Source organism: Bufo gargarizans, chromosome 1, assembly GCF_014858855.1.
Source record: "Bufo gargarizans isolate SCDJY-AF-19 chromosome 1, ASM1485885v1, whole genome shotgun sequence".
NCBI classification, from domain to species: domain Eukaryota; kingdom Metazoa; phylum Chordata; class Amphibia; order Anura; family Bufonidae; genus Bufo; species Bufo gargarizans.
The window spans coordinates 580698744-580724927 of NC_058080.1; the positions used below are offsets into that span (position 1 = coordinate 580698744).

The following is a 26184-nucleotide window of genomic DNA, read 5'->3' on the forward strand; positions in this document are numbered from 1 at the left end:
ATCCTACATCCACAACGGATCTGTGGCTAGTTCTTCAAGATGTTTGGAACAACCTCCCTGCCGAGTTCCTTCAAAAACTGTGTGCAGGCGTACCAAGAACTGATGCTGTTTTGAAGGCAGAGGCTGGCCACACCAAATACTGATTTGATTTAGATTTCTCTTTTGTTTATTCAATTTGCATTTTGCTATTAAACTATTAACACTTCTGTTTTTAAAAGCTTTCTTACTGCATTTTTTCCACACCGGTTAAAACTTCTGCACAGTACTGTAGTACAGTATATCACTGCACATACCTATGGCATGCTTCACAAGTGCATGCCAAAATACACATTGTACGCATTTTCACTTTGCAGTGATCTTATTTTGTACTGAATTTTGTTAAATTGGTGTTAGGTACATAAAGTATACATATCTGTCAAAAGAGAATAAACTTGAAGAGCTCCCAGTGCAAACAGAGTGCAATGGGAAAAAACTAAAATAGTAAAGTGCGAAAACGTCTAGGAATCCATGTCCATGCTGCTAAAAGAACTCTAATGAAACCTATAAAATGTACCGTAAGTCATTCCATAAGGGACACAAAAAGGCAAAGCATCCTTGCCTCTTCTGTGCCTTCAGTTCAGTGACAATCTCTCTCTCTATTATATTATATTATATTATATATATATATATATATATATATATATATATATATATACATACACGTATAACAGAAAAAGGGATTTGGCGGCACCAGTCTGTTGGCTCAGGTGCTGTGTCCAAAGGAATGAGCTTTCACCTTCTTATATATGTAGAGAATCGGACAGCACTCCAAGACTTGAAAAAAAGTAGAAATCTTTATTCACCCATGTGAAAAATAATTGCAACGTTTCAGCTCACAACTGAGCCTTTCTCAAGCAAAGAAACACAAGCCTGTGCATGTCTTATACAGCTTTTTCAAAAATCAGATAACCAATGAATTTTACAAATCAAGACATGTGACTATTCAACATGTGAAGGTAATTCACCTCATTAGATCATGTGAACAATTACTTATGCAAAGTATCCTACTGCTGGATACATAGAGGTGTGTCCATTGGTGTTGCATCCAGACTTGTAACATTCAAATAATGTATATAACAAAGCGCATATGTGCATAAATAAAGTGCATAAAGGTACAAGAAAGATAAATCATATATTGATGTTTAAAATCATACACCACGGAGACTGAGGGAAAACAGTGAAGGTTTGACCATGTCCGACAAAACCGCATGTTCATGTGAATACTGGCCAAAAGCAGCACTGTTAACTAATACTACCAATACCACAAAATGTCAAAGACAGACCTCCGCCTACACTGTGCGCTCGCAACTAAGCTCCAATACATCACCAGCAACCAGATTTCATAATGTTGCCGTGTAGGAGCTATTGCACGCGCATAATGTGACATTATTTCAAGGCATCGTCTTTGTAGTCAGGCGCTTAACACTGTGTATACTTCACTGTCTGGGTCCATCAGAGAGGGATCCAACCTCCCGGGTGGATCAACCCCTCCAAAGTTATGGTCAGGTAGGGGGGACACGACATGCGAATGTAGTGTACCCCGAACCGTCTCATTGTTTCGGTCCATAGACAGTGTAATGGGGATCTCCCATAAAAATCACTTAATGGCAGAGATTAATTTTGACACAGCGTGGATACAGTAACAGAGGCAAACAGTCATCTAAAAACATCCTGGATTATATTCCACATTTAACCCTTTAGGTTTTAGGCTATCTAGAGTGTATATCCAGCACATTTCTTTATTTTTCAATATTTTTAATCGATTGCCCCCTCTCCTGGGGGGAGGTACATGGTCCACAATCCAGCATATTAATTCACGTTCTGTGTGTTTCTGTTCAGAAAAATGCTTCGGTACTGGTAGATCATGTCGTTTTTGGCGTATTGAAAATCTATGGTTATTTAACCTGGTTTTCAAATCAGTGGAGGTTTCTCCCACATATAAAATTTTACATGGGCAGGTTAACACATAAATTACAAAATTAGAATTGCATGTCAAATGAAAATTGATAGGATAAGTTTTACCAGTGGCAGGGTGTATGAAGCTGCGTCCCTTGCCTATATATTTGCAATTTACGCAACTTAAACACGGGAAGCTGCCCAATCCATATTTTGACAATTTCATTTGACGTGCTCGCTGCCTTGAACCACAATCTGCTCTCACCAATTGATCTTTCAGACTGCTAGCTCTCCGGTACGAAAACAGGGGAGGCAGTCTGAATTCTTGAATATCACTAAAGGTATTACCCAGTATACTCCAATGTTTTTTAATAATCTTACTGATAGCTGCACTTTCCTCCGTGTGTGTGGAGATGAAAGGAATCCGACGTTGGGGATTTTCTTTATCTTTCCTCACTAAGGTCAACTTTCTATCCATCTCCAGGGCCTTATGTTTGTGTGTATGTAGCAGCTTTGGCGGATAGCCCCTGTCTTCAAACTTCCTTGACATATCCTCAAGGGCCTCCGTCAAATTGCTATCCTCTGATGTTATCCTACGTACCCGCAAAAATTGCGAGTATGGTAAATGCCTAACCATATTTTTCGGATGATTGCTATCATACCTTAATATGGTGTTCTTGTTCGTAGGCTTGGTGTATAGTTTAGTGAGGAATTTTTCCCCAGACCAGACAACCGTGGTATCAAGGAACTGTACCTCAGTATGTGAAAAAAATCAATGTGAATTGAAGGTCACTATTTATGCTGTTTAAATACATATGAAAGTCAACTAATTCCTTCTCCGTGCCAGTCCAAATGAGGAAGACGTCATCGATATAACGCCACCACCGCAGAACATGTCTGAAGTGGTGTGAAACATAGATGACGTCTTCCTCAAATTTTCGCATAAAAATATTCGCGAACATTGGGGCCACATTCGACCCCATCGCCACTCCCCTTAATTGCTTATAAAAGGAATCTTGAAACAGAAAATAATTCCAATGTAGAACAATACGCAAGAGAGATAAAATGAAATGAATGGCTGATTCAGTCATTGAGGAGAGTTCTAACATACATTCAACAGCCGTTATACCCAATGTGTGGTCAATTGAGGTGTAGAGGGAGACTACATCAAAAGATGCAAGAATATATGTCTGCTCTCTATCCACCTCAATTGCATTAAGTTTGCACAAAAAATCGGTCGTGTCTTGAATGTATGAGACTGCCCCTGTCGCAAAGTTGCGAAGTACCTTATCCAAGAAGATGGCGATCCAGGAGGACGCAGATACAGACGGCATAAAAACCCGGAACAGCAAGCTACGACCACAGAGCAAACCGCAGCAAAGGAAGAAATGACTGTCATTAATTTATCCTCCAAGCTACTCACACCGTTTCAAGTGAGTGTACTTTCCAAGGGATTATCATATTGTCCAAATGCACATGTTAACTGGTTTAATCTTGAGACGGATTTGTGTGTTTTTTTTAGATCTATAAAATTAAAAATATGGTTTCATAATAAAGTGCAGACTGACTCCCCTCCAGCGAGCGAGTTTTGCATGAGGAGACTCAGTCTGCCAGGGAAAAGTGCCTTCACACCAGTGGTTGATAACCCTGCGTTGGAGGCCTTTATGAATGTGGTTAAAAAGGATTTGTCCGCTCTGAAATTATCTGTCACTCATAGATTTACCCGTCGCAATATGACGAAATTTGAAATAGCCGCCCTAGATCAATTAAGGAATGATCCCCATTTGGTAATTAAACCTGCCGATAAGGGTGGGGGGGGGGTAGTCATCCTTGATAAACATAAATACATTGCGGAAATAGAACGTCAGCTCAGTGACACAAATGTGTATTTGCCGATCAATTATGACCCAAAATTTGATATTGCTAGGATTATTGGACAGTGTGTTACCGATGCATTGGCGGCGGGGGTGGATCTTTGTGAGTACCTTGTGGTGACACATCCAGTCACACCAGTGATGTATGTGCTCCCCAAGGTCCACAAATCTCTGGTGGATCCCCCTGGCCGGCCGATAGTATCTGGCTCTGAGTCAATATTCAGCAACATCGCCATCTTCTTGGATAAGGTACTTCGCAACTTTGCGACAGGGGCAGTCTCATACATTCAAGACACGACCGATTTTTTGTGCAAACTTAATGCAATTGAGGTGGATAGAGAGCAGACATATATTCTTGCATCTTTTGATGTAGTCTCCCTCTACACCTCAATTGACCACACATTGGGTATAACGGCTGTTGAATGTATGTTAGAACTCTCCTCAATGACTGAATCAGCCATTCATTTCATTTTATCTCTCTTGCGTATTGTTCTACATTGGAATTATTTTCTGTTTCAAGATTCCTTTTATAAGCAATTAAAGGGGAGTGGCGATGGGGTCGAATGTGGCCCCAACGTTCGCGAATATTTTTATGCGAAAATTTGAGGAAGACGTCATCTATGTTTCACACCACTTCAGACATGTTCTGCGGTGGTGGCGTTATATCGATGACGTCTTCCTCATTTGGACTGGCACGGAGAAGGAATTAGTTGACTTTCATATGTATTTAAACAGCATAAATAGTGACCTTCAATTCACATTGATTTTTTCACATACTGAGGTACAGTTCCTTGATACCACGGTTGTCTGGTCTGGGGAAAAATTCCTCACTAAACTATACACCAAGCCTACGAACAAGAACACCATATTAAAGGTATGATAGCAATCATCCGAAAAATATGGTTAGGCATTTACCATACTCGCAATTTTTGCGGTTACGTAGGATAACATCAGAGGATAGCAATTTGACGGAGGCCCTTGAGGATATGTCAAGGAAGTTTGAAGACAGGGGCTATCCGCCAAAGCTGCTACATACACACAAACATAAGGCCCTGGAGATGGATAGAAAGTTGACCTTAGTGAGGAAAGATAAAGAAAATCCCCAACGTCGGATTCCTTTCATCTCCACACACACGGAGGAAAGTGCAGCTATCAGTAAGATTATTAAAAAACATTGGAGTATACTGGGTAATACCTTTAGTGATATTCAAGAATTCAGACTGCCTCCCCTGTTTTCGTACCGGAGAGCTAGCAGTCTGAAAGATCAATTGGTGAGAGCAGATTGTGGTTCAAGGCAGCGAGCACGTCAAATGAAATTGTCAAAATATGGATTGGGCAGCTTCCCGTGTTTAAGTTGCGTAAATTGCAAATATATAGGCAAGGGACGCAGCTTCATACACCCTGCCACTGGTAAAACTTATCCTATCAATTTTCATTTGACATGCAATTCTAATTTTGTAATTTATGTGTTAACCTGCCCATGTAAAATTTTATATGTGGGAGAAACCTCCACTGATTTGAAAACCAGGTTAAATAACCATAGATTTTCAATACGCCAAAAACGACATGATCTACCAGTACCGAAGCATTTTTCTGAACAGAAACACACAGAACGTGAATTAATATGCTGGATTGTGGACCATGTACCTCCCCCCAGGAGAGGGGGCAATCGATTAAAAATATTGAAAAATAAAGAAATGTGGTGGATATACACTCTAGATAGCCTAAAACCTAAAGGGTTAAATGTGGAATATAATCCAGGATGTTTTTAGATGACTGTTTGCCTCTGTTACTGTATCCACGCTGTGTCAAAATTAATCTCTGCCATTAAGTGATTTTTATGGGAGATCCCCATTACACTGTCTATGGACCGAAACAATGAGACGGTTCGGGGTACACTACATTCGCATGTCGTGTCCCCCCTACCTGACCATAACTTTGGAGGGGTTGATCCACCCGGGAGGTTGGATCCCTCTCTGATGGACCCAGACAGTGAAGTATATACAGTGTTAAGCGCCTGACTACAAAGACGATGCCTTGAAATAATGTCACATTATGCGCGTGCAATAGCTCCTACACGGCAACATTATGAAATCTGGTTGCTGGTGATGTATTGGAGCTTAGTTGCGAGCGCACAGTGTAGGCGGAGGTCTGTCTTTGACATTTTGTGGTATTGGTAGTATTAGTTAACAGTGCTGCTTTTGGCCAGTATTCACATGAACATGCGGTTTTGTCGGACATGGTCAAACCTTCACTGTTTTCCCTCAGTCTCCGTGGTGTATGATTTTAAACATCAATATATGATTTATCTTTCTTGTACCTTTATGCACTTTATTTATGCACATATGCGCTTTGTTATATACATTATTTGAATGTTACAAGTCTGGATGCAACACCAATGGACACACCTCTATGTATCCAGCAGTAGGATACTTTGCATAAGTAATTGTTCACATGATCTAATGAGGTGAATTACCTTCACATGTTGAATAGTCACATGTCTTGATTTGTAAAATTCATTGGTTATCTGATTTTTGAAAAAGCTGTATAAGACATGCACAGGCTTGTGTTTCTTTGCTTGAGAAAGGCTCAGTTGTGAGCTGAAACGTTGCAATTATTTTTCACATGGGTGAATAAAGATTTCTACTTTTTTTCAAGTCTTGGAGTGCTGTCCGATTCTCTACATAGAGATATAGATATATATATATATATATATATATATATATCTATATCTCTATCTTAGGCAAATGAGATGTACGTGCTGCCTGACAACTCCACTGACGAGGCTTTTCTGGTTATGCTTTGTACACCAGCCAACCAGACCTTTACATGCCAATCGTACTACTATCCACCTAAAGTACTTGTAATATGTTCTTTCCTAAATTAACTTTCACAATACAACTGGAGTTACCTGCAATTGTCTTTCCATTGCATTCAGTTTCTTGAACGTTTCTCCCATTATTTTACACAGCAAGTCATACTCCTCGAGGTGCTCCTCTCGATACTGATAGTTTATCAAGGATTGAAGGGCATCAACCAAATTTAAGTGCTTAATGACACAGGAGACTACCATTTCTTCCATTACATCTGGCTGGATTATCTCCCTGAATGGGAAGAAGTGTATAATAGCTTTATATGTTTAGGTGACGAAAACAATTTATAATCCATTAAATGTGAGAATAAAAAGCTGCGAGGAAAAAGGGGAATATAAGAGAAGTCTTAAAGGGGTATTTCCTACTGTATAAAGTTATAAGCCATCACTTTTGATTGGAGAAAGTCTGACCCCTCTAATTCTGAGAAAAAAGGGGCTGCAGCACTGATTCAGTGATGTGGCCCCTTTATGGCCACTGGTCACCTGTTGTGCAGGAGACTTGCCATATAGCTTTGTTAAAGTGAAAGGGCCGAGTGCAGTTTTCTGTACTGCCAGGTGGCTGTGACTGTGCAGGGAAACCAGTGAAGGTGCTCTAGTGAAACCACAACATTGCAGTCTAGAATGGTCGGGGTCATGAAGGTTGGACCTCCACAATCAAAGTGATGGCATATCCTAATGAATACCTCTTTAAGATTATTTTCTCTGTTTCCCTGCTGATCTGTAAACCGGCTGTTTGGCCTAGCATACAGTCCAAGAGGCAACTTGTGACTTAAGGTAAAAGCTGGAGAGAAAGTTATTACTTAGGGTACTTTCACACTAGCGTTTTTCTTTTCCGGCATTGAGTTCCGTCCTAGGGGCTCAATACCGGAAAAGAACTGATCAGGTATATCCTAATGCATTCTGAATGGAGAGCAATCCGTTCAGGATGCATCAGGATGTCTTCAGTTTAGTCTTTTTGACTTTTCAGGACAGAGATAATACCGCAGCATGCTATGGTTTTATCTCCGGCTAAAAAAAATAAGGAACACTTGCTGAATGCCAGATCTGGCTTTTTTTTTTTTTTCCCATAGGAATGTATTAGTGTAAGGCATTCAAATTGCTGCATTTCAGGCAACGGAACTGCCTGCCGGAATCAAACAACGCAAGTGTGAAAGTACCCTTAAAAGAGTTCTAACCCCGTGGTTTTTGTTGGAAGCTCAATTGAATGCCCCCCCAGACGTCCTGCCTATTCATAAACAAGCTCTAAAGATTTGGAGGGCCGCTAAATCCATGACAACTTTTGAAATATTACTTCTCTACATTCCCTTATGGATCTTTCGGCACATAGTATTACTCGATAAGAAGACCTTTTATAGATAACACCCCATCAAATACTTTACCCAACTACAAGAGGATTACAACATCCTACAAGACTTATTTTTTGCAGCGGAGGCATGCTCCTGTGAATTGCTTTAGTCTAGGAAGTGTATCTCTAATTATCCATTGATAGGTCTCATTTCTGTCATATATACTAACCTGATCCAGGCCAAGATACTGAGCTCTCCCATCTCTGCAGAACTCTACTGGAAGACACACATTCCCAATCTGCAACCTAAGATCTCGCAGAAAGTCTGCCTCTTCCTCAATAAACAATAAACTGATCCAAATGAATATAGTAAAAAGATAAAACGCATGCTGTATCCATTTTTTTTTTTTTGCAATAATAAATGCCAAAGCAAATTTGTGTGTGAAGGAGCCTAAAGGGGTTCTGTGGGCCTACCTTAGAGAGCTAACAATGTTAACGTCTCATGGAAACCCTTTCAAACATTGCTAAAAATACATATAACCCTTTGTATTACCACAACCCTACTATAGAAATAGTGGAAAAAATGCTGTCAAATCTTACTTTATACTTGGTCTAAACTGAGGCCGAGCACGACCAGCTATTTCCCGCAATTTGATCATTATTCCAGGAGGAAGTCTGATTCTAGGCAGCTCAAAGTAATTTCCTGATGGTGGCAACAGAATGTCGGAGGGATAAGTAAACTCCCGATCTTCTTCTATGGTAAGGGGCAGAGGAGACGGACTTGGAGTCAGTGCTGGGGATAATGCCCCATTTGCCTCCACTTGCCATTGACACCTTAAAAGAGAAGCCCAGATATTAAACCATATAAGACATAATCAACATATAAAATCATACAGTCACGACTAATGAGTAGATAACAGATTTTAATTTACATTGTTTTAATTTAATAATAGACAAAGACAAAGAGTAGGTAGTGAAGACAAAGAATAGGTAGATATCACACTGTAAAACTAACTGACGAAAAGCACACTGAATGGGCTGCCTATATTAGGCTTTTTTGGACAAAAATGTGCACATTTTTGCACCACTCTTTGAAAAGTGGGAAGGAATGTGGGTGTGGTTAGTTATGGTAATTTGTTTCACATCAGATTTATCATAAAGTCTTTTGTTTTTCACAAACTCAATCCAGCAGGTGATGTCTTAGAACAGGGATGCTTAACCTGTGGCCCCCAGTTGCAAATCTAGAACCTCCAGCATGCACTAATAGCTGTAGGCTGTCCAGGCATACTGGGAGTTGTAGTTTTGCAACAGCTGGAGAGCTGCAGATTGGGCACCAATTTGGAATGCTAATTTCAGACACATTTTTAAATGTGCAACATGAAAGATTTGGAGCAAAGTACGCCAAGAAAAACGTCAAATATTACCCTAATGATAAATTCAGTCAATGACATGACCTGCAATAGTATCACAGCCTGATAATGAGAATGCTTGAAGACGCTAGTTAACTGTTGTCAAGGTTTCTTAGTTCAAAAATACATTATAGTGGGCTCTACACCACCAATATGTAAAAAATAATAATAAGAAAAAAAAAAGCAAAAGAGGGATGGGAAAAAAACACAGACAGGAAAAAAAGAAAACAGCATACCCACAAACACTATATAACATGGAGAACAAGATTATGGCAAAATATACACAGCGGATGTAAATTTGCTTTATGAGGCTCACAACCATACGTATTTTGTGGTACACAAATCACGTATCCACAAATATTGGCTGCGTGCATGCCACATTTTTCTAATAGAACTGCCTGTTCTTATCCACCAAACGGATAAGAATAGGACATGTTCCATAAATTAAGGAACAGACGCAAACAGTACACAGATGACATCCATGGCTGTCCAAATTATTTTTTAAGGACCCACAGAAATGAACAAGCCCATGTGACATTCACAAAAAATGCAGACTGGACATGAGACAATGGTTGTATACATGAGGCCTAAGTCTTGCAAAAGTTTAGCAGTAGGCTGGGAGTTTTGGTCAGCATAACAACTGGGTATCAAGAGCAGAATAAATCGAGTGCATTGGAGGGAAGATACTTGCCTCTGTAAAAGCTTTGACCTTAAAAGATCATGGCAAGTCAGTTCTTCTTTTGTGATCTCTGGGCCACTGTATAATATTCGGAGCATGGAACAAGCCAGAACAGACAATCCTAACGCAAGGTCAACTAGAAATGGTAGTCCTCCTGAAACGTCTTCTGAAGACTCCTGCAATTAGAAGGTGATGAAATAAGAGAAGGTGGATTGTGTAACCGATGGCATATTGGAAGCACCGAGATCACAAGATGCACGAGAGGATGGCCCTGTTCACATGAACTTACAATCTATGAGGTAGGAACAAGGAGGTGAAAGATAGGTCAGAGGCACGTAACTGGACAAGATGAGCGACAGTGTGGAAGTACGATGTGTAGTTATATAAAGTTATAAAAAGAACTGTTTAAATTATATAAATGGCGGCAGCAACTCTGACAGCATGAGGAACTCAATTCCAGAAGTCAGACGTGGCCCTTCATTAAAGGGGATGGCCACTGCAATGTTTTTGTTACTCACTATATTACAATCACTGCTCCTATTTTGCTCATTAACCTCTATCTATATTCTGTTTCTTCTGCTCTTTTGGTTCTAGCTGCTGCTCAAATAAACAGTGCCCCTACATATGACAATACTGAACATGGCTGCATTGCCTCCCCCGTCCAGGCGGTAATGCACATTCGCGTGACATCAGTGAGCGAGCGTCGCCCGCCCGCACTGCCTGCTGTTACCGGAGCTAAGACAGAGTACGGTATCCAGTAAAGAGATCAGCAATGATTAAAGTTAAAGTTACTGATTAGTTTATAAATGTTCTCCTGTGAGCGTCGGGGAGGGGGGGGATCTGTGGATGTCACTGTTTAGGGGAGGGGGGGGGGGGATCAGTGGATGTCACTGTTTAGGGGAGGGGGGATCTGTGGATGTCACTGTTTAGGGGAGGGGGGGAGATCTGTGTATGTCACTGTTTAGGGAAATGGGGATCTGTGGATGGCACTGTTTAGGGGAGGGGGATCTGTGGATGGCACTGTTTAGGGGAGGGGGATCTGTGGATGGCACTGTTTAGGGGAGGGGGATCTGTGGATGGCACTGTTTAGGGGAGGGGGATCTGTGGATGGCACTGTTTAGGGGAGGGGGATCTGTGGATGGCACTGTTTAGGGGAGGAGGATCTGTGGATGGCACTGTTCAGGGGAGGGGACTGTGTGCAGAAAGCAGAGGGCAGCAGGGAGAGTGTAAAGTCCTATTCACCCTGATAGATCTCTAATAGGGTGAATATGACAAGGGTTCTAGCCCTTAAGGAGGCTAATAGTTATTAAATAAAAAGTAAAAAAAAAAAAAAAAAAAGTTTAAACACCCCCACCCAAATATAGAAAACAATATATCGCGATATATATCGCATATCGCACATGCTTAAAATTATATCACAATATAGATTTTAGGCCATATCGCCCACCCCTAATTGAAAGGTTCCAAAATCTAAGACGATAGACTTAAAACAGAACTAATCAATACTATTTTTATTGTAACTATGTCATGCTGATTCCACATAATGAATTTTATTGCTAAGTTAGCTCAAAGTTTTAAGATAATAGAAGCCCTATTAAAAACTAAAAAATGCTAAATAAATGCATTGGTCATGTGTAGCATACTCACAAATCACATGGAAAATGTCTCACATAATACAAAAGAGAACACATGAAATATCTAATTATATTCAGTACAATAACAGAGTAACCAATTAAGCCAATTCAGATAATCACAATTAATGAAAAAAAAATCTGTTTGTACAATTTCCTCTAACGTCAGGACAATCATGTTGGAGGCTCAAGTAGTAGTCTGGCATGATGTGTCGGCGTCGTCTGCCGTCGTACCTTTCCTCCACTATCTTGTTATCCTGATAGAAGTTCTCTCCTTGTTACTTACTAAAATCACTGCCTGCTTCAAAACTAATCAATTCAGCAACACCAATTAAATTTTTGGATTCAGGATCTCCAAAAATCTTGTTTAAACATCACTGGCGACTAAAATGTATTTCTGTTGGCGAAACGCGCGTCGGGGTACGGTCTGGCGGTGGTGTGGTTTACATTTTGGTCAGTATGCACTGCATTATACTAACTTTATATGGTATTTTGGTATAGCATGGTATAATGTTCTGACTGTGTAGGATTAATTGCTGCATAACATTAGTAGCAGCAATATTGATACTCTGATATTTCTATACTGTGGTCAGTAATAACACCATATATATGCACTGTCTATACTACCCCATGGATATATCTTTGCACTTGCACTTTATATAGATGAATTAATGTTACCATACACCTGAAGCCCATGAGATTTTAAATGTTCATAATTATGTGAAGCCAGTGGTAAAATTGAGTCAAATATTTTCCAAATGTATATTTCTCTACTTTTATAATAGCAATAACTCAAAAAATAGCTATTACTTTACATTCCCCATATGTCTACCTCATGTTTGGATCATTTTGTGAATAACATTTTATTTTTTGGGAAAGTTAGAAGGCTTAGAAGTTTAGAAGCAAATCTTGAAACATTTCCAAAACCCACTTTTTAAGGACCAGTTCAGGTCTGAAGTCACTTTGTGAGGCTTACATAATAGAAACCACCCATAAATGACCCCATTTTAGAAACTACACCCCTCAGGGTAATCAAAACTGGTTTTACAAACTTTGTTAACCCTTTAGGTGTTCCACAAGAATTAATGGAAAATGGACATGAAATTTCAGAATTTCACTTTTTTGGGCAGATTTTCCATTTTAATCTATTTTTTTTCTGCTGACAAAGCAAGGGTTAATATAATAGCGAAACAAAACACTATATCTATTGCCCTGATTCGGTAGTTTACAGAAACACCCCATATGTGGTCGTAAACCGATGTACGGGCACGCAGCAGGACACAGAAGGAAAGGAACGCATTATGGTTTTTGGAAGGCAGATTTCATTGGGATAATTTTAAGCTGCCATGTCACATTGGAAGACCCACTGATGCACCCCTAGAGTAGAAACTCCAAAAAAGTGACCCCATTTTGGAAACTACGAGATAGGTGGCAGTTTTGTTGGTACTATTTTAGGGTACATATGATTTATAGTTGCTTTATATTACACTTTATGTGAGGCAAGGTAACAAAAAATTGCTGTTTTGGCACTGTTTATTTTTTGTTATAGATCAGTGATGGGCAAACTACGGCCCGGCGGATATTTTTATCCGGCCCGCAGAGCTGTCTGGAGGCAGCAGGAGTGGACATGAGCACTTCCATTATGGAAGCACTCATCTCCATATTCATCTGTATCGCCGTCCTCAGGACAGCGATACAGATGAATGGTGCAGAGGAGCAGGGGAGAGGCATCTCCCTTGCCCGTTCCTCTGAATGATTGGCTACAGGCACCAGGCCTGTAGCCTATCAGAGGCCGATGCAGGGGGCGTGATGACGTCACCGTGCTGCCTGAGCCGTACAGAGTGGGACACAGGCCGGAAGAGGTAAGGTAAGTATATGTGCTTATTGTTTTTATTATTTCTAGTATACTGTGGCAAGAAGAGGGGTGGGGCCCTATATACTGGCACAATATGGATTGGTACTATGGAGAAGAGGGGAAGCACTATGGGGGGCCACTATGGAGAAGAGGGGAAGCACTATGTGGGCCCTTTATACTGCCAAAATATGGGGGGCACTATGGAGAAGAGGGAAAGCACTATGGGTGCCGTATATATTGGCACAATGTGGGGGGGCACTATGGAGAAGAGGGGAAGCACTATGGGGGCCCTATATACTGGCACAATATGGGGGGCACTATGGGGACCCTATATACTGGCACATTATGGGGGCCCTATATACTGGCACAGTATCTATTCTGCGAATTGCAACAACAAAGCTAATTCCAGACTTTGATGCCTTAGCAAAAAAGGGAGACTAACAACATTGTTCCCACTAAAATTGAAGGTGAGTTATACATACTAATTTAGTATTTCTAGATACTAGATACTAATCTAGTTATTTCTGTCTAAGCGCAAAAAAGGATCCGTGCTATCTATTATCTAGAACCACCCGAGAAAAATCCATGCGGTAACGGCAGCGACTTAATTCTCTAAAGAGGACTGATTCAACTACCATCTAAACAGTTCCTGTGAAGGGGAATTGAACCCCGTACCGGTACAGCTCTGCTACACGAACTCCCGCTACTCCGACTGGCGCAGGTGGATGTCATCACCGACCAAGTGAACCACCTATAGGTCAGGTCACGTGAGACGCCGAGAAGGAGAAGCGGTGATACTACCTCGTGACAGGAGGTAGTTAGCGGATACCACTACGAGAATAAGTACAAAGTATCCTACGGACATTATAAGAACATACCGTGGACCGCAGGGTGGATATCTTCTTACCGATTGGTATGTTGAGCACTTGGCAAGTTATTTTATAACTATCTGAACATTGTCAAAGTATGGATTCAATGTGCTATTGACTGACACCACACAGCATAATCAAGTGGTCCTATTATCCCTTTGGAGTACTCCTGTTAGCTGGGTATATGCGTGAGCTCCGCATCTAAAATACCCACATATTTATGCTACTTTGATATATTATCAGGATATGTTTTACATTTAGTGGGCAATTAATTTTATTAATTTTATCATTTTACAATTACAATAGTAAATAATTGTGATTTTTATTAAGTGTAATAAATGCAAAAATACTGTGAGCCAGTCTAATTGTGTTTCAGAGTTATACATACTATGTTATGAAAGAAATACAGTCCTGATCAAAAGTTTAAGACCACTGGGAAAATAGCAAAAAAATCATATTTAGCATGGCTGGATCTTAACAAGGTTCCAAGTAGAGCTTGAACATGCAACAAGAAGAAATGGGAGTGAGACAAAACATTTTTTGAGCATTAAATTTAATGAAAACAACGAATAAACTGAAACAGGCTGTTTCTCAGCTGATCAAAAGTTTAGGACCACACCTACCCAAAAAAAACTAAACCCCCCCAAAACAAAAATCCAACTTCCAAACATGAACTCAGTAATGAGTAGCTCCGCCGTTATTGTTTATCCCTTTAAAAATTTGTTTCGGCATGCTTGATGCAAGAGTTTCCATGAGGTGAGTGGGAACATTTCTCTAAGTGGTGAAGATGGCCGCACGAAGGCCATCTACTGTCTGGAACTGTTGTCCATTTTTGTAAACTTCCCTTGCCATCCATCCCCAAAGGTTCTCAACTGGATTTAGATCATAGGAACACGCAGGATGGGCCAAAAGAGTGATGTTATTCTCCTGGAAGAAGGCCCTTGTCCTGCGGGCATTGTGTACTGTAGCGTTGTCCTGTTGAAAAACCCAGTCGTTACAATACAGACGAGGGCCCTCAATCATGAGGAATGCTCTCTGCAACATCTGGACATAGCCAGCGGCCATTTGACGCCCCTGCTCTTCCTGAAGCTCCATTGTTCCACTAAAGGAAAAAGCACCCCAGACCATTATGGCGCCCCCTCCACTGTGGCGCGTAGAAAACATCTCAGGTGGGATCTGCTTGTCATGCCAGTAACGTTGGAAACCATCAGGACCATCAAGGTTAAATTTTTTCTCATCAGAGAATAAAACTTTCTTCCACCTTTGAATGTCCTATGTTTGGTGCTCTCTTGCAAAGTCCAAACAAGCAGTTCTGTGGCCTTCAAGGAGACGAGGTCTTTAAAGACCTTTTTTGTTTTTGAAGCCCTTCAGTCTCAGATGCCGTCTGATGGTTATGGGGCTGCAGTCAGCACCAGTCAGGGCCTTAATTTGGGTCGAGGATCGTCCAGTGTCTTGACGGACAGCCAATTGGATCCTCCGGCTCAGTGCTGATGAAACTTTTTTGGGTCTTCCACTTGACTTTTTTGTTCCATAACCCTCAGGATCATTTAAGAAATTCCAAATGACTGTCTTACTGCGTCCCACCTCAGCAGTGATGGCGCGCTGTGAGAGACCCTGCTTATGCAATTCAACAACCCAACCACGTTCAAAAAGGGAGAGTTTTTTTGCCTTTGCAATCACAACGTGTGACTACCTGACAGAAAATGACAATGAATCCACATCTTTGCACAGATTTGGCCTTTTAAAAGGCATGTGGTCCTAAAATTTTGATCAGCTGAAAAACAGCCCGTTTCAGCTAAATAGTTATTTTCAATTAATTGAATGCTCAAAAAATGTTTTGTCTCACTCATTTCTTCTTGTTGCATGTTGAAGCTCTACTTGGAACCTTGTTAAGATCCAACAATGTAAAATATGATTTTTTGCCATTTTTCAAGTAGTCTTAAACTTTTGATCAGGACTGCACATTGCATAAATGTTTTGTACAATAACTCTTTATGCTTTTCTACCTTGAATTAAACATGTATATACTCTTGGTCCGGACCCGGGTCCAATATATGAACCCATTGTGGCCCACGAGTCAAAACGCTTGCCCACCTCTGGGTTAGATCATGTGGTATTTTTATAGAGCAGGTTGTTACGGACGCGACAATACCAAATATGTATACTTTTTTTCATTTTTTTTCTTTTCTTTAAGTTTTAAATAATAAAGCATTTAAAAAAATATATAATGTTTTAGGGTCTGCATATTCAGAGAGCCTTATTTTTTTAGGCGATTGTCTTAGGTAGGGTCTCATTTTTTGCGGTATGAGATAACGGTTTGATTGATACTATTTTAGGGTGCATATGACTTTTTGATCGCTTGGTATTACACTTTTTGTGATGTAAGGTGACAAAAAATGCCCTGTTTGACATAATTTTTATTTAAATTTTTTTACGGTGTTCACCTGAGGGGTTAAGTCATGTGGTATTTTTATAGAGCAAGTCGTTATGGACGTGGCAATACCTAATATGTCTACTTTTTTTTTATTTATTTAAGTTTTACAAAACAATATCATTTTTAAAACAAACAAAAAAAAATCATGTTTTAGTGTCTCCATAGAGAGCCATAGTTTATTTATAGGGCGATAGTATATTTAAGACAATCATTTTTGCGGGATGAGATAACTGTTTGATTGGCACTATTTTGGGGTGCATGACTTTTTGCTATTACACTTTTTGTGATGAAGGTGACAAAAAAATAGCTTTTTTGACACCGTTTTTATTTTATGTTTTTTGACGGTGTTCACCTGAGAGGTTAAGTCATGTGGTATTTTTATAGAGCAGGTTGTTACGGACGCAGCGATACCTAATATGTCTACTTTTTTAAAAATTTTTACATTTAACACAATAAAAGCATTTTTGAAACAAAAATAAATAAATCATGTTTTAGGGTCTCCATAGTCAGAGTCATAGTTAAAAAAAAAAATTTTTGACGATTGTCTTAGGTAGGGTATAATGTTTTGCAGGAAGAGGTGTCGGCTAGATTGGTATGATTTTTTTTTTAGCAGAGTTTTTATTTAATTTTTTTGACGGTGTTCATCTGAGGGGTTAGGTCATGTGATATTTTTATACAGCCGGTCGATACGGACACAGCGATACCCAATATGTCAGTACTTTTCTTTTTTTTTTTTTTTCTTATTTCTTACAATTTCTTTTACTTTTGGGAAAAAGGCGCTTTTTTTTTTACTTGAAAATGTTAAGTTTTTCTGTAAAACTAAAAAAAAATTCCTTCTATTTTCACTTTATTTTTTGTCCCACGCTGGGACTGATCCCCTTTACAATACTTCTGTATTGTAATGCATTGGCTGTAAGTGTATTACACACTGTAATACACTTCAGCCTGCTTGCCTGTGAGATCCAGGGGGCTGGATCTCACAGGCTGTCACAGATGGCAGCCACAATGCCTAAGGAAAGCATCGGGGGTGCCTTCCCTGCCATTGCGTCCCTGTCACAGCAGCACGGGGACCCAATGGCTGCTCAGATCTCCGCAAGGACATCGCACGTGTTGTGGTCAGCGCTGACTGCGGCACATCAAGGGCTAATGTGCCGGCATCAGTCTTTTCACTGTTGCATACAGCAGGGGTCCGGCTATCAGTGACTGCTGGACCCCGCCGCTGATCGGGCGCGCGCAGCTCCTGCACCCACTCGATCAGCGTGCCGTACATGTATGGGCGTTAAGTCACGTCCGGTTGCGCCGTACATGTACGGCACTGGGCGTTAAGGGGTTAAAGCCAATCTGTCACCGGCGACCTGCCCATCCACCTGTTTGCATAGACACATAACTGTGGTTAACCTGATTCTTTTGTTGATCTGAGGCTCCATTCCCGAGCTATAATACTTTTTTTATATATGCAACTTAGGCCTTTGGTGTAATGAGGGCGTCATCATTGCTCCACTCTTTTCTGTGGCCAGCCCCTCCCTGGCTGCTTTGATTGATAGGGCCAGGCAATGGGGCTGACCGCAGAAATTTCATTTCTGTGGTCAGCCCCACTGCCTGGCCCCATCAATCAAAGCAGCCAGTGAGGGTCTGGTCACAAAATAGAGTGGAGCAATGATGATGCCCTCATTGCACCAAATAACTAATTTACATATTAAGAAAAAGTATTATAACTCAAGAAAGGAGCCTCACATCAACAAAATAAAAACTGTGTTTTTATCAGGTAAACCACAGCTATGTGTCCATGCAAACAGATAGCAAGGTCGCTGGTGCCAGGTTCCCTTTAAAAGGGTTGTTTCACTTCAGCAAATGGAATTTCTCATACTTTTCTTACAATGTGCAAGCAGGACCACTGCAGATTGGTGGAAACGCCCAATGTATAATGCAGTGGAAAAATGAATTAAGCGAGCAAGGAAAGCAATATGGACAATAACAATACATTAGTAGGTGCCTTGTTTTAACTTTGTATACATGATAAATGCTATTTGCTGGTGAGACAATTCCCAATGGTATCCTTAATTGTTTTAACACTTCAAGCAATACACCATACGTAAGTGACACAAGTGACTTCAGATCACAGTAAAAAAAAAAAAAGACAAACTAATTTAATCAGTTTCTATGAGGAGGTAAGTTCTAGACTTGACAGCGGCGAATCAATAGATGTCGCATATCTGGACTTCTCCAAAGCATTTGACACTGTACCACATAAAAGGTTAGTATATAAAATAAGAATGCTCGGACTGGGAGAAAACGTCTGTATGTGGTTATTAACGGTACACACTGAGATTGGGTCACTGTCACTAGTGGGGTACCTCAGGGGTCAGTATTGGGCCCTATTCTCTTCAATATATTTATTAATGATCTTGTAGAAGGCTTGCACAGTAAAATATCAAGTTTCGCAGATGACCCTAAACTGTGTAAAGTAATTAACACTGAAGAGGATAGTATACTACTACAGAGCGATCTGGATAGACTGGAGGCTTGGGCAGATAAGTGGCAGATGAGGTTTAACACTGACAAATGTAAAGTTATGCACATGGGAAGGAATAATGCAAGTCATCCGCACATACTAAATGGTAAAACACTGGGTAACACTGACATGGAAAAGGATCTAGGAATTTTAATAAACAGCAAACTAAGCTGCAAAAACAGTGTCAGGCAGCTGCTGCCAAGGCCAATAAGATAATGGGTTGCATCAAAAGGGGCATAGATGCCCGTGATGAGAACATAGTCCTACCACTTTACAAACCATTAGTCAGACCACACATGGAGTACTGTGTACAGTTCTGGGCTCCTGTGAACAAGGCAAACATAGCAGAGCTGGAGAAGGTCCAGAGGAGGGCATCTAAAGTAATAACTGGAATGGGGCAACTACAGTACCCTGAAAGATTATCAAAATTAGGGTTATTCACTTTAGAAAAAAGACGACTGAGGGGAGATCTAATTACTATGTATAAATATATCAGGTGTCAGTACAGAGATCTATCCCATCAGCTATTTATCCCCAGGACTGTGACAAGGGCACATCCTCTGCGTCTGGAGGAAAGAAGGTTTGTACACAAACATAGAAGAGGATTCTTTACGGTAAGAGCAGTGAGACGTTGGAACTCTCTGCCTGAGGAGATGGTGATGATGAGTACAATAAAGGAATTCAAGAGGGCACTGGATGTATTTCTGGAGCGTAATAATATTACAGGCAATAGCAAATAGAGAGGAGTCGTTGATCCAGGGAGTTATTCCGATTGCCTGATTTTAGGGGAATAAAAAATTCCTTCCTGACTCCAGTGGGGAAAATTGGCTTCTACCTCACAGTTTTTTTTTTTTGCCTTCCTCTGGATCAACTTGCAGGATGACAGGCCAAACTGGATGGACAAAAATGTCTTTTTTCGGCCTTATGTACTATGTTACTTTGATTTTCTTTATGCCTGATCTTACCATTATCCTAATAAACTCACCTGAGCTCTGACAGTGCAGGAGAACCCCCACATTGCTTTATCAGGGGTATTGTGTTCACGGCCGCTTCTCATCTCAAAAGAGAAGGTAACAGTGTCGCCCTCTACCTGACAACACATAACAAACATTAATTATGCAGATGAAAAGAATCATCTCCTAGAAGTATTATACATGACATAGATCTGCTTCTCTCCATCCATCATATCCTGCTCTCGGATAGGGCAGCATGAAATTATTAGTAACACAAATAACAGATATTACAAGCTTACCTTCACCAAATCTTTAGGCCAGCCAGTTCCCAGGACACTTCTACTTCCATATCCTAAAGTATTTCCACCATACTCTGCAACTTTCCGACTGTTAGTATTGGGACCAGCATAGATCACCAGCTATTCAGAATTATAAAGAAGCAAAATACCTTTTAAAATTGCATACGTTTCACAAACAAAAGATTCCACCCTGGGCACTAAGCTTGCCCCAGATAAACAAAAAAAAAAAAAAAAAGTATTAAAATATAACATTTATTGATCCATATAAAAAAAATGACACTGAGCATTTCATCAGTATTTATTAAAATTGCATAAAATACTACTTATTCCTAAGCATCCAAGAGGCACAGGGTGAACCATAATGCTAACAAAATCAGTATACAATGCAGTAAATCTGAAAAAACATCTGAACAGGCATGTACAACAGTGCAAAAACTTTTCACTAACCTTATCATAATCGTATTGTGAGGAACATCTGCTGTCAAAACGGAGATACAGACATCGAGCACCTGGTATGTGAACACTCTCTTTAAACTTGTAGTTGTCTCTAACAGGGTGCGCTGTTTCTACGGTCTTTCCAGCAGCCCACGGTGCAGGAATCTTCAGTCCCGTCAGGAAGCCTGGCTCCTCCTTCTCTTCCAACATCCTACAGAAACCCACAAGGTATATTAGGTAGAAAAGAAATTGATAAGATGCCACATGATGGGGGTATCAATGGTTTTTTTTTAGTCTTCACGTTACAAATATCTACATACAACAAATAAAATTTTTAAAAAGTCCTTATACAGCTCCTGTACACATTATGCAAATCAAAAAAAATCTCTTCAGGAGTTGGTGCTGAACCTCCTCTAAAGCTGCTCCCAATATGCCCGCCGAACTTCCTGTAAAACCCAGCAGCGTAAAGTGGAAAACTATGGGATCTTGACACTTATTGCAAGACCTTGTGGCTCTGATGAAAAAGAGAGATGTATATAGGAATATATATGGATACTGTGCTGTAGAGATAGAGACTCTATTGTTGAACCAAAACGTTGCTTTCTTTCCACATGGGTGAATAAAAGTTTTTTACTTTTTCACTATTGGAGTACTGCCAGTTTTTAATATCTCTCTCTCTCTCTCTGAGTGGTGTAAAAAGATGTCTTGTGAACATACTCTTAAGCTCCTTTTACACAGACCAATTATTAGGCAAATTGTATAAACGCTCGTTCCCGATCACGGAAGGTGTTGGCAATCATCCGTTGAATAGGTAAATGCTTGTTCACCCGGTGATCGTGTCTTTCCAGGCACTGAAAATCATTGTTCCTGTTCAGCAGATTGTTCTGTCAAAACAACGATCTGATGCGCAGGGATAATGTTTTTCTATGGGGACTCGCTATATCAATCTCTTGTCTCCGTACAGAGGAGGTGATTGCTGCATGGAACTGCAGCCCTCATCTCCACTGATGATCTGACAGATATCGGGAGTGTCTGCTTCATTCCTGATAATCTGTCAGATCATCTATGCATGTGGATGAGATTTTAAGGAACCTTTATTGGAGCCTTAACAGGCAGATGTCTCATGGTGTCAGCAAGACCAAAGCCTGTATTAGACAGACAGATCAGAAACTAATTGTTGGGAAGGAAGTGTTCCTTCCCAGCAATCGCCTGCTCGCTAGTAGAGGAGACCACTGCTATTACAGGCAGCAATTTTCTCCACAGCTTGGGGAGGAGCTATCGCTTGTCCCCATACTGTCTAGTGGTTTGCCGTGGCAGATCGATATTAGCCAGCACGACCTGCCGCCAGCAAGCACTGATTTTTGAGCATGCTTAAAATTCTGAGTTGGCCGATGAACGAGTGGCAGTATTACCCTGCAAGATGATCGCTAACGAGTGTTCATGTGAATCCTCGTCAGCGATTATAGGGAGACATATCAGCCAGTGTAATACAGTCTTAAGGTCTTCAGAGCATCTATGAGGATGAGTGCTACAAACTGTACTTCATATGACAGAAAACCTGCGTATGTCCAACCTTTGGCTAGAATTGGGTCATGTGTCACAAAAAAAAAAAGAGATCCGAAAATGATTCTAAATTATCAGCAGTCACTTATCAATAGAATAAAAATTACCTATTGTCTGGTAATAATTTGCTCTTCTGTTCTGAAATTCCGCTTAGAGAGTTCCCAATATCTGCCAGAGCCGTGCACTGGGTTTTAAGAAGTAAAGCAGTCTGACGACACACAAGGGAAACCAGAAAAACAGAAATATAAGTATTTATTAAAAACAAAGAAAACACAGAGGGAGAGATTGATCGCAAGGGGAATTCTGAAGTTAGTGTTTCTTGTTTGTGTTGGTGTAATTTGCCTGATTTTATCAAATGCCACACGTTTGTTGATAAATTTGATGGCTCTTTAATGCCTGCCAGAATATTTTAGCACTAGCATGAAACTAGCCCTAAAATATTATTTTGTAAATGATTAGACATGTCATTTTAAATATCCATCTACATGATTTCCACTGTATGACATGATAAAGACATAAGACAAACTTCCATTCGTTACCTGGCTGGTATACAGGACAAGCTGGACAAGCTGGGGCATTAGAGCATCTGCCATTGTTAAAGTCTGTAGATTCGGGTGCATGAGAGATGTTAGAAGAACAGGAAGGAGATGGCCAAGCATGGTGGATTTTGTAATCTGCTCTAAACCCTTTAATCTGAAACAAAATTTAGTTAGCTCATGTTAATTATAGATATACAACACATATATACTGCTCATCAGGAAGGGGGTCATTTGGTTCTTGGGTGCATGGGCAGAGCAACGGGATTTCCTGATTCACATCTTTCTAAAGCTAGCCAAAGGAAACAATAGAGGGTGGTCAACCATAAAATCATAAAATAGGAGGGTTGGTTAGCTGGGCAACTCATGAATACGCCAGACTTGTGCAAACTAAAAAAAAAAAACTCTAAAGATATAGATTTTATGAGAAAGCAAATGAAAGCAACACTAATTTAAAAAGAAAGGATTCAGCATCTATAAAATCCGGAGCTTATATTAAAGAAACAAAGTTTACAGTAATGGACCTGTTGGTAACAATGTAAGATATTCACAAACCTAACATCCCGGTCTGAAAGATCACTGTTGATTAGAGCAGTTGTGACACGCTGGAGCATTTCAAGGACTTCATCACATCCTGTTAATATCTGTGTTGCTAAGCCCAAAATGCTAGTCTGAAGTTCCTAAATAAAAGGAGGGGGATGGAGAATAAAACAAAAACCAAACAAATCCCACATTAGTTATTATACATCTGAAATACAAATGAAGCTAAGCATGCGTCTAAGCGTGGTGCCTTAAAAGCTCCAAAAAAATGCCATTACACAAACAGGATGTTCGGAAACAGGGGCGTTCTCGTCCACATGGAAAATCTGAGTACATGGGGGCAACTGGAAGTGTGGTAATCTGTGTGCTGTCATCTCCCCCTAAAAGCATTGCTTCTAAGGAAGAATACTGCCATGATCATGCCATCATATTTGGATTATAAAAACCTACATGTACCTCTAACGCTGCTTTCACACAGTCAGTGTTTGATCAGTGATTTCCATCAGTGATTGAGAGCCAAAACAACGTGCAGGTACAAAACACAGAACATGTGCAAATCTGTCTATTATAACTGTTCTCTTTGGAGGCTTCACTTCTGGTTTTGGCTCACAATCATGGATGGAAATCACTGACTGTGTGAAAGCCGTCTAATCCAGAAAACAGTGTCGGTCCATGGAAAAGTGGAAATTGACGGGATGGGAAAACGGACCTTGAATACAAACACGTTCATACACCTTTTGGCCCATTGTTAGTGGCACAATTACCGTAATCCCTTAAGAACCCTGCCATATTTCACCTTAAGAACCAGGCCATTTTTTGCAAAGCTGACGTGTCACTTTATGTGGTGATAACACTTTTACCTGTACAGGCCATTCTGAGATTGTCTTACCGTCACATACTGTACTTCATGACAGTGGTAAGATTGAGTGAAAAAATGTAATTTTTATTTATGAAAAGTTCGCAAATTTCCAAATTTCAATTTCTCTACTTTTATAACAGATGGTAATACCTCCAAAAATAGTTATTGCTTTGCATTCCCCATATGTATACTTCATGTTTGGATCATTTTGTGAATGCCATTTTATTAATATTTTTTGGGGATGTTAGAAGGCTTAGAAGTTTAGAAGCAAATCTTGAATTTTTTTTAAAGAAAATTTCCAAAACCTACTTTTTAAAGGACTAATTCAGGTCTGAAGTCACTTTGTGAGGCTTGCATAATAGAAACCACCCACAAATTACCCCATTTTAGAAGCTACACCCCTCAAGGTATTTAAAACTGATTTTACAAACTGTGTTAACCCTTTAGGTGTTCCACAAGAATTAATGGAAAATGGAGATGAAATTTCAGAATTTCACTTTTTTGGCAGATTTTCCATTTTAAGCATTTTTTCCAGTAACAAAGCAAGGGTTAACAGCCATACAAAACTCTATATTTATTGCCCTGGTTCTGTAGTTTACAGAAACACCCCATATGTGGTCGTAAACTGCTGTACCGGCACACGGCAGGGTGCAGAAGGAAAAGAATGCCATATGGTTTTTGGAAGGCAGATTTAGCTGGACTGGTTTTTTGACACCATGTCCCATTTGAAGCCCCCTGATGCACCCCTAGAGTAGAAACTCAAAAAAAGTGACTCCATTTTGGAAACTACGGGATAAGGTGGCAGTTTTGTTAGTACTATTTTAGGGTACATATGATTTTTGGTTGCTCTATATTACACTTTTTGTGAGGCAAGGTAACAAAAAATTGCTGTTTTGGCACCGTTTTTATTTTTTGTTATTTACAATGTTCATCTGACAGGTTAGATCATGTGGTATTTTTATAGAGCAGGTTGTTACGGACGCGACAATACCAAATTAGAAAAAAATAATAATGATTTATTAGTGTCTCCACATATTGAAAGCCGTATTTATTTTTTGGGCAACTGTCTCATGTAGGGGCTAATTTTTTTCAGTATGAGATGACGGTACTATTGTGGGGTGCGTATGACTTTTTGATTTTGACTTCGCTTGGTATTACACTTTTTGTGATATAAGGTGACAAAAAATAGCTTTTTCGACACATTTTTTTATCTTATTTCTTTCTACGGTGTTCACTTGGGAGGTTAGGTAATGTGATATTTTTATACAGCAGGTTCTTACGGACGCGGCGATACCTAATATGTCTATTTTTTTATTTATTTAAATTTACACAAAGATATCATTTTTGAAACAAAAAAACTATCATTTTAGTGTCATTTTTGGGGCGATTGTCTTAGGTAGGGTATCATTTTTGCGGATGAGATGACAGTTTGATTGGCACTATTTTGGGGTGCATATGACTTTTTGATCGCTTGCTATTACACTTTTTGTGATGTAAGGTGACAAAAAATTGCTTTTTTGACACACTTTTTACGGTTAGATTGGTACTATTTTGGGGGGGCATATGCCCTTTTAATTGCTTGGTGTTGCATTTTTAGTGATGTACGGGGAGAAAAAAAAAAGTATATATTTTTTTTTTTTTACG

The 26184-nt window shown here is 40.0% G+C and overlaps 1 protein-coding gene across 3 annotated transcripts in view; it reads right to left on the reverse strand.

Moving 5' to 3' along the window:
• Positions 1–26184, reverse strand: part of HECTD4 (HECT domain E3 ubiquitin protein ligase 4) — a 226643-nt gene that overhangs the window by 116360 nt on the left and 84099 nt on the right. For 2 of the 3 annotated variants that reach the window (XM_044275798.1, XM_044275797.1), the window contains exons 18-26: positions 23697–23821; positions 23145–23298; positions 22713–22813; positions 21055–21253; positions 20608–20727; positions 20341–20445; positions 10067–10230; positions 8567–8800; positions 6721–6913 (exon numbers count right to left, since the gene is read on the reverse strand). In XM_044275798.1, coding sequence (XP_044131733.1) covers positions 6721–6913; positions 8567–8800; positions 10067–10230; positions 20341–20445; positions 20608–20727; positions 21055–21253; positions 22713–22813; positions 23145–23298; positions 23697–23821 — 1395 coding nt within the window. The remainder of the gene's footprint in view (positions 1–6720; positions 6914–8566; positions 8801–10066; positions 10231–20340; positions 20446–20607; positions 20728–21054; positions 21254–22712; positions 22814–23144; positions 23299–23696; positions 23822–26184) is intronic. The other variant, XM_044275799.1, reaches the window with a different exon arrangement.